This window comes from Hemibagrus wyckioides, linkage group LG20 (genome assembly GCF_019097595.1).
Source record: "Hemibagrus wyckioides isolate EC202008001 linkage group LG20, SWU_Hwy_1.0, whole genome shotgun sequence".
NCBI classification, from domain to species: domain Eukaryota; kingdom Metazoa; phylum Chordata; class Actinopteri; order Siluriformes; family Bagridae; genus Hemibagrus; species Hemibagrus wyckioides.
Window position 1 is genome coordinate 15,397,016 of NC_080729.1, and position 10,097 is coordinate 15,407,112.

General features: G+C 37.8%; 1 protein-coding gene across 1 annotated transcript; it reads left to right on the forward strand.

Annotated features, from left to right (window-relative positions):
• The first annotated feature begins 6,908 nt into the window (after positions 1–6,908).
• On the forward strand, positions 6,909–9,006 carry LOC131370634 (CD59 glycoprotein-like). The gene is made up of 4 exons (XM_058418017.1): positions 6,909–7,050; positions 7,299–7,351; positions 8,195–8,314; positions 8,701–9,006. Exons 2-4 carry the CDS (start codon positions 7,303–7,305, stop codon positions 8,799–8,801), a joined length of 270 nt encoding a protein of 89 aa, XP_058274000.1. The 5' UTR covers positions 6,909–7,050; positions 7,299–7,302; the 3' UTR covers positions 8,802–9,006.
• Positions 9,007–10,097: the final 1,091 nt, after the last annotated feature.

Here is a 10,097-nt window from a genome sequence, read left to right on the forward strand (position 1 = left end):
AATCGTGAATATTGTGGGAATCATGGATACCTCCGAATACTAATATATATTGACACAAATGCACATCTGTCTCTGTTACACCGCTGAAAATACAGCATAATTTCACCTTCCAGTACAAACATTACACAAATCCATGTCAACAAAATGATTTCTAGAAGAAAAAGATCTGTACATTTTAATGCCCTGTAAGAGTCAAGATAAAGGTCCTAGTGAAAAATAAAATACTTGAAGAGAAGACAGGAGATTCCCTAGAAATTCAATAGATTTAGAGAGTTGAATAAAATTGGCAATTCCAGAATTGTGTACACTCTACAAAGAAGTTTCTAGACTCTTACATTAAAAAAAAAAAAGACAAAAGCAGTACTGGTTTACTGTATAATTTGTACAATTAGTTTATTAACTTTCTGCCATTAGACAGTCCTATACAATGAACAATATTCATGAAACATGTAAAGATGCTCAGCTGGTTTACATGAAAGCATAAAAATTTATATTATAGGTACCAACAGTGGGTTGGTGGCTCATTTCAGCCCTACCTTGTGATCCTTTGCTATGCAGGGCCCAAAGAAAACGGTCCATCATGACTCATTCAACCAACCTTGGTTGCGGCAAGTTGGTTGGGCTGGAGCCAGTGGCAGGCAACTCATAAAACATTGTCTATTTGTGCCTGGGGGATTGGTCCCGCGCCGTAGGTTTATTTATGGAATGAAGCGGCTGCATTAGCGTACAAAACGAACCAGAGTCTCTTACTTGAGCTTCTTGTAGTCCTTAGTCCTTGTCAGAGTTCAAGGCGTAGAAGGCTCTCCATACAGAATGGGCAAGAATGTGGGCCCAGTCCTCCTTGGATACAAATCCATAACAAAATTACACAAGTCAAAGTGAGAAAGGTTTTTCTTACTTCATCGCTTAATTAATAAAGCAAATTTGTTACCAAAACTGTTACCAGAATTCCTATTGATCTAGCATGAGTTTGTTCGTGTTGTTGAAACACATTGTTTGCTTGTCCTTGAATTTTATTTGTTTCAAAGTGTTTCATTTAGACTTTCATAAGGAGATGTGATTTCTCTGATAAAGGTCTAGGAAAGATTACAAAAGGAACATTCAAGTTTCTCTGTCTGCTCTTGTTATCAGCTTTGCTTGCTTATACTGTATGTGTAGGGTTCTTAAAAGTTTTAATCATTGTTGCTTTGGGTGGTTAGTTTTAAATATGCTTAAGTTTCAGGAGGGTAGGAACAGGCAGATCAGATTTATTTAAAGAAGGTCAAAACTGGTTCTCCATCAAAGCTGCTTTATCCTTTACTTCACTCTCTAACGCTGAAGGTAAGCATCTTCTAATTCCATGGTCTTTCCTGATGTTTATTTCTTTCTACATTGTAAAACAATGCTGAAGGCGGCCGAAATACACAATAATGTCCTTTGAACAGTTGATATTGAGATATGTCTGCTACTGATGCTCTGTAAAGCCTTCATAACGGTTCTAATCTGAGGTGCTGTTAATTGGTGATTTCTGAGGCTGGTGACTCTAAATGAACTTCTCCTCTGCAGCAGAGGTCAGTTTTGGTCTTGCTTTCCTGGGATGGTCTTCATGTGAGCCAGTTTCATCATGGTGCTTGATGGGTTTTGCAAATGCACTTGACAATACTGTTCTTGCAACAGAACTATTCCAGAACACCTGACCTTCATGTCTTAAAATAACAACTGACTGTTGTTTTTTGTCATTACATATGGATTACTGAAGTCCATGTGTGTTATTTCATAGTTTTGAAATCTCCAGTATTGTTCTAGAATGTAGAAAATAAATCCCTAAACAAAAAACATTTAATTAAAAGGTGTGTCCAAACTTTTGACTAGTAGTGTATGCATTGAATAACATGGTTCAGAGTCATTACCCCCCTAGCTTGTCCTGAAACACCTGTCAGTGCAAATCCCCACTAAACCATGCCCATACCTGCTACAACTTACAGCATTTAAATTATATCAGGTTTACATAATGACTTGAACTGACTCCTTAGATACATATTACAAGGCATGCTTGCATATATCACACTGCCGTCGTCTACAGAACACACCAAATGTAAGAGTCCAGTGTTGCAATACAGACCTCTGCAATGCTTCTGAAAACGTTTAATCTAAAACATAACTTCCTTAGTATTACTGTTGCTTTTTCAATCATGTGAACAGCAACATCAGTAGTATATTCTGTTCACTCTGACACAAATACAGTATTGAGTCAAATCCTGTACTGAAGAAATACAATCTTCTTTTCAGCAGCTTGATTTTTATTTTTATTTTTTAACAGGGGGCTGTGAAGCATGACAAAAGCTGACTTACTCTATTATTTGCAGACTTAGGGTATTACCCAGTGAACTAGAACAGGGGACTAAATGCTTAGAGTCACAGTTTTTCTTCACTGTAGATAATGCAGCTCCACTTTTAAAATGTAAATCATGTAAAACTAAATTTGTAGTATTCCAAACATCACAAAAAGATAGACTAGATCAACATACTGACCAACATCAAACATATCTCTCCACCCTAATCGAAAATCGACCCTTAGCACTGGGTATTTACTCTCCTTATATCCATTAAACTAGCAGTTATAAAACCCCTGATTAAAAACCCCTGACCTCAACTGCTAACAGCTGTCCAACTATTGGCAATTATGAAACCTATGCTAGAAAGGTTGTAGCAGAGCAAATATGTTCATGTCTATGTAACATTCATGAAATCTATCAGGATTTAGGCCTCATCATAGCACTGGGACAGCAGTGGTTAAAGTGGTAAATGACCAATTCCTGGCCTCTGATCTGGGTTCTGTGTCCTTGCTTGTGTTAGTGTTGCAGAGTGCAGCTTTTGACACCAATGATCATATTATTCTCCTAGGTAGAATAGAAGAGGTTTGAGTTAAGGGGATCTCTGTAAGGAGGAGCCGGAGGCCGCAGGAGTCGAATCCATAAGCGGATCTTTATTAATAATAATGTAAGTAATTATCACACAGGCAAAATCGCAGTCAAAAAAACAAAAAAGTCAAAAACCGGAAAACCACTGGGACGAGAAAACAAAACCGAAAGCACAAAACGAAGCGCGTAGTCAGAGAAACAGGCAGGGTCATGCACGGAAATCAATATCAGAGGCAAGGCAAGAATCGGACGTGGAAAACGGGCAAGGATCATACACAAAATCACTCTCAAACACAGAAACGCTCAGTAGGTCACGTGAGGACGATACTTCGCGTAAAACAATGCGTGTGTGGGATATTTATGTCCGTGGGAAACCAGTCAGTGAGTCACGTGAGCAATTAGTATTCCGGAGAGGGTTCGCGTTCGTGTTGGGATGTTACAATGGCTCTTTTTTGGCTGATCATTATCAGTTTGTAGACATAAATGCTAACTTCACTATGCATACTAATGGTAAAGTTTTGTGTACCACAAGGTTCTGTTTTAGGCCCACTGCAAATCATGGAAACCATGGGAATAACAGATCTACTTTGACACAATATTTGCAAGCTGCAATCTGTTACACAGCTGAAAATCAAGAATAGTTCCACCCTCCAGTATGAAAACAACACAAATCTAAAGTAAAAAAAAAAAAAGGTTATGGTTTCAAGAAGAAAAAGATCTTTGCGCTTTAGAACGGCCCAGGCAGAGCCAAGTTATAGGTCCTATTACAAATTTGCAGACTTACTTGTAGAGGGGAATTATATAGATCTAGAGGAAGGAAGAGTGGAATAAATCTGGTAAATCAAGATGTGTTGACTCTGCAGAAGAAATCTGTAAAGCTTTACCGTGTTATTTGTACAATCAGTTTATTAATTCTTTGGCATTGCACAATCCCATAGACAAACAATATACATGACACAAAACAAAGGTGCTCAGCCATCAGCTGCTTTACAAGCATAAAAAATTCTAATGGACAGATTTTCAATGACTTACAGTGAAGTGTTAAAAAATAACACACGGTTACACACAGAACCCCTGTTTTATTGTGAATATAATAACAACTGATAGAAATGGATCAGATCAGTGATGAAATTTTACCTGACCTCCTAACTCAGCAGTGTGCGCTCATCATCAACACTAGGTGGGAGTATCTTACTATTTCTGGAAGAAAGGCCTGCACAGCTGAACTCAGCTGTTCTCCTGTCTGCTGGAATATCCACACATCCCAAACTTCTTTTAAGTGAAAGATCCCCATGAATCAGTAGAGTACAGAGTACAGTAGCCAGAAACTGTTGAGGTAGACAATTTGGATGTGGTACCTTAGTGGTTAAGGTGTTAGACTACTGATCATAAGGTTGTGTGTACGAATAGGTCCATCAAGCTGTCACTGCAGGGCCTATGAGCAGGTCCCTTAACCCTTAACTGCTCAGTTGTATAAAAAATGTGATAAAAATGTAAGTTGGTCTGGATAATGCTGTAAATGTAAAAAAGAACACCTGCTCATTTATGCATTTATCCAATCATACCTCAGTAGCATAATAGATCACTGCCTGGTTTGGGAATTGCGCCGTTTCGGATCGCAAGACCCTTCAGCGGATAGTGAGGATAGCTGAGAAGATCATCAAAGTCTCTCTTCCCTCTATTACAGACACACGCTGCATCCGCAAAGCTTACAGCATTGTGGATGATCCCACACACCCTTCACACACACTCTTCACCCTTCTGCCATCCGGAAAGAGGTACCGAAGCATTCGGACCCGCACAACCGGACTTTTAAACAGTTTCTTCCCTCAGGCAATCAGGTATCTCAACAGAGAACTGAGCTGAACTGATCACACACACACACATACATCCAAGATCTGATCTCAACAGGAGAACTGAACTGTGCTGGGCACGTACTCACACACACATACATAACACACATGCACAAAAGCTGAGAACTGTGTACCAAGAAGAACTGAACTGTGCTGGACACAGACACACACACACACACAAGATTGTCCTGTTTGCATGCACATGTCAGTTTACATTTCACTTTACATTTTTTTATATTAATCCTGTTCACGTGTCACTTTAATATTTGCATTCACTGTATACACTGCTATCTGCACAAAAGTCGGCCTATATGTTGTTTGTCTTGTCTTGTCATCCTGTGCACTACTGTTGTATGTCTAGTTTATTTATTGCACCTTAAGTATAGTTTAGTTTTTATCGCACCTTAAGTATAGTTTAGTTTTTATCTCTATGTTTAGCTCTATGTTTGTCTGCATCACTGTACTTTGTCTGTGTTCTGTGTAGCACCTCTGGTCCAGGAGGAACGTTGTTTCACTTCACTGAGTTCTGCATCAGCTATATATGTTTGAAGTGACAATAAAGCTTCTTTGACTTTGACTTTGAGATATAATCCTGTAGATGCATGTCAAGAGCTTCAGTTAATGTTCACATCAAACATTGGAATGAGGAAAAATGTCACTTCAACAGTGGCATGAGCAAATAAAAATAACCAGGTGTTTTCCCAGTCTGTCCAGTTTCGATGCTCTCTAAATCCCAGAAGAGCAGCAGTTTCTCAATACTCCCAGAAGCCCATCACACTTAAAGCATAAGCTTATCAAAGTGAAAGGGTTTATTAATTATGCATCTCATACGGTATCTTCGTAGTCTTGTAAATATGCTTCATCACTGTTTTAATAAAGTTATTTAATTGTAATTTTATAATTTTCATGGGACAAATCGTATTTGACACTTTAGATAGTATTGTGCAACAGAGGAGATTTTAATGGTGTAGCAAATCTAGCTCAAAATTTAAATATTTAAGTGTAATTATAACTGGTTATAATTAATTATAAATATTCAAATGGGGGTTCTTAGACCTAACTGTGGGCAGGGGTCAGGTAGGGTTTTACTATTGTTTTATTGAAACTTGAATCAAGGAACTCTCCTTATGTGTGTGCGTGTGGGGGTCAGGATGAGCGTTTCCAGACGCTTTGGGTGTGTGTGTGTGTGTTTGTGTGTATATGTGTGTGTGTGTGTGTGTGTGTGTGTGTCTCCCATGAGTTACAGCATGTCGGTTGAGGTATAATGAAATGACTATAAGTAGTGATAGCTCAGTTGTGAGCTGTGTAATAGTTAATTGAGTTTTTAAGAAGGATGCAACGGACCCCATGAGCAAGTGAGCCGACCTGGAGACGTTACAATGGCATGCTTCCAGTACAAACAGCGTTTTGCTTTTTGTATTCAGCTTGGCACTAAGTTATAAATCTTAATCCTGTAATCAGAATTGCACTTGGCTTTGAAGTGATACAGAACCCGATAATGCTTGTTCATGTAAACGGGAATGTGTCCTTTCTATAATTTTCAACCTAACTCCTAATTCATATCCAAATCCAATTTTCTCATGGATGCAGCATCAACAGTTTGCACGAGTGTACATAAGGTTAGCACAAGGGGTTTCTTAATACACTGCACAATGTATAAAGGGAAACTGCTCACAAGAATTCATGTTCATATCACTCACACTTTCAACACACTGTGTATTTTTTGTCTTGCTTGACCTTGAATTTCTGTGTTAGTTCTGTGCGATACTGACAGGCAGGGTTTCATAGCAGTGAATCAGTGTCAGTACAGTATACGTGACTTCCTACATGTGAAAAATGACCAGGAAATATGAGGAAATAATTATTTAACATTCTCTGTCTGTTATGTCCATGTACATTTTTGGACTTGAAAATGTTGTTGCTATTATTGTTTAGTTTTAAATCTTATGATGTCTAAATATGTATACGTATAAATTAAGTTATAGACTATAGACTCTAGTTTAATGCAAAAGGTAGCGATTATTATGTAATGTGTTTTGAAGAGAAAAGCTAGAATGAACATTTTGCACCAGACTGGAAGAAATCACCTGACTAATGGTAACACTATGATTATTGTGAAATCTTGCATTCTCTACATCATTCATAAGGTGAAAGTCCATAACCCTATGAAAAGCAGGAGGGTGGGAACATCCTGTTAGATTTATATAAAAGAGGAATGATAAACTGGAACACAGGACTGGTACACAGTCAAAGCGCAGAGATTACTTCCTTCTTTACAGCACTCTCCAACACTGAAGGTAAGATCTTATAGAATGTCATTCTAATAAAGCTGTTAGGTTTTTTTTTTGCTTTTTAATTGAAATTGAAAAAATGCTTTGATTTTATTGTTTATATATACAGTTTTATATACAGCCACATGTACCTAATAGTGTGTATATATATATTTATTTTATTTTTTTATTTATTTATTTTATTTTTTTTTATATTTATTTATTTATTTTATTTTATTTATTTTTTAATAGTTAAATAATTATTTATATTGCAGAATAATGAAGACTCTGGTCCTGGCTCTGGTTTTTGCCTTGATGCTGATGAGTGGTGAGTGTCAACTGGTTTAGTTTAAAACAAAATATGCTTCAGCTTCAAAATCTGATATTGTTTATCAGTAACTATAATGTACAGGCAGAAGCCGAGTCAAAAAACAAGTGCAAGAACAAGCTGGTAAAAACAATTGAACATCATCCTTGATTATAAACATGAAAAAAAGGCTAGTTTCAGATCAAGACCTACAAAGACATGTTAAACTTCAATATGGCTTAGATCTATTGAGATAAGTGCAAAGAAACAAGGAAGAGAAGGGCATAAAAATAGCAACAAATCAAGGGCTGACATGAGAATATGTGTACACATCAGATAACCAATCAGTCACACAGACAGGGGTGGAGAAAGGACAGAAACAAAGGCATGGCGATGTAAACAAAAAGCTCAAGGGAGAGAAGCGAAAGCCGTGAAGAAGAATTCGTGACAGAATTAACTTCAAAATTTCTTTGCAAACTGTGCATGACACAAAAGAAACCTTAAATACAAAGATACACTGGTCCCAGGAAATATTTCAGCATTTATACTGCCATAGAATATTACGGCAGATAAGATACCAGTCAGGGAGTCTAGTTAATCATATTAACACTGTCACTGATGACTGTCCTATTTGTCTTATTTACTTCTAATTCTAGCAGACATGAGGGTCTTTGTCAAGTGTTGCTGTTATGCAGAAGAAGAACACATCAATGATTGAGAAATGGATGAATGAATGAATGAATGAATGAATGAATGAATGAATGAATGAATGAATGAATGAATGAACGAAAAATGCCATGTTTTGGAAGTACTTACATGTATGTAGAAAGTTTATTATAGCTTTTGGTCTCTATTCTGTCACAGGTTCTGCTCTGAAATGCAACAACTGTGTTCCACTTAGTGGAACCAGATGTACTAACAAGATTGAAACCTGCGGCTATAAAAAAGATGCCTGTATCTCCGCCCGATTCACCATCTACCCCTGTAAGTCTCTTCTTGTGTTTCATGATCACTGATTACCTGATATGAACACCTCTGAGATTTTTAAAATAACATGACTGCAGGTCAGATCTTAAATGTAAAACTCAAATCTAACACTCTCTGCAGTACAATAATTACAAAACATGGCACACTCGCACATAGCTTAGTGTCCAGGGAAAAACTAGAAATAGAAAAATACATATATGTGCATAAGATTATAGGACACAAAACTCAGATGTTCCTCATTAGATATTATACCCCTGTCTCATCTCCAGACACCTCCCAGTGCATATCCCCTCTAAACCACACCTACATCTTAAAGCATGTTAATGATATCAGGTTATGCATAGGGACTTGCACTGACTGCTAAATATTCTTTATCTCTTTAGATTCCTACTTCAGGAGATGCATCTCAATGTCAGACTGCTTCCTTCTACAGTCCATTTCTAGCATTGTAGCCCGATGCTGTCAGACGGACCTCTGCAATTAAGAAAATGAAGTATCATAAACATACCTGATCTAAGAGATGATCTTTTCATTATTACTTTGCTTTTCTATCCTTTTTACTTTCCAGCTATATATTTAGAAACATCATCAGTGCGCTCGGTTCTGTAACTGAATCTGTTTTAACTTGATAAAGCCTGACACTCTTGTACTGAGGAGATGCATTTTAAATAAAGTCTATTCAGCAGCAATTTGAATATTTTGATTTATTTTTGACAAGGCTGTGGAACAGGAAGCAGAATTATTGTATGGGGTACAGTATGTGTAAAATATGTATTCACACCATGAAATATACAAAGGTTCTCAGCCATCAGCTGTTTTACACTCATACACCATGTTTGGAATTTACAGGAAAATATTACAGGTAATGTGATGTATCTCTAAGCCAAAACTAGCTATTATGTAATGACACTGACACTGTCCCAGGTGTGGATTTTTCTTTGTAACCATGAATACTGTAATATAAAACTATAGGAAGTCTTGCACCACAAAAAATAATAATATGGGAGATAAGTCAGGTTTCTTATACATAACCCCTGCCAAATCCCCTGTGTGTAGACCTCACAAGCTTTACACTTTGAATCTGGACTGATCTGCAGAAAGAGAAACAAAAGATAAAGTGAAGTAAGAACTTCCAAGTGGAAAATGTTTTAAAATCTCTAAATGTAACAAATCTCCGGACGCGGGGTTGTTAGGATCTATAAGCGGAGGTTTATTAACAAATCCAAATCAACAGGCAAGAGAAGACAACCGAGGGCAAGAAACGATACTCAGCTTGGTTAGCATGCTGCCTATATGTCCCAGAACCCAGAAACGTTCCTTCATGGGTGGCGCTAGAACTTGGGTGAGGGTTGCTGGCGTCGACCCACGAGCGTTCCTCCGGGCAGTAACCCTCCCAATCCACCAGGTACTGTAGCCGATTCTGGTGGCGCCGGGAGTTCAGAAGGGTGTTGACGTGGTAGACTGGGGACCCATCGACATGTAGAGGTGGAGGTGGCTCATTGTCTGGCGGGGCGTTGTCTTGGCGAGGTCGTGCCGGCTTGTGTAGGGACACGTGGAAGGTAGGTGAGATGCAATATGACGACTGGAGTAACAGGCGGTAAGTGACTGGGTTAACCAGTATATACATTTATATATACTTTATTTATACATACCATATACTATCTGTATATTCACTGTATATTATCTGTTATTGTTGTACATACATTGTACATAATACACACATTTTTAGCACAATTATAATTACACCTTTCACTTTATCTGCTGTAAATACTACCTGCAC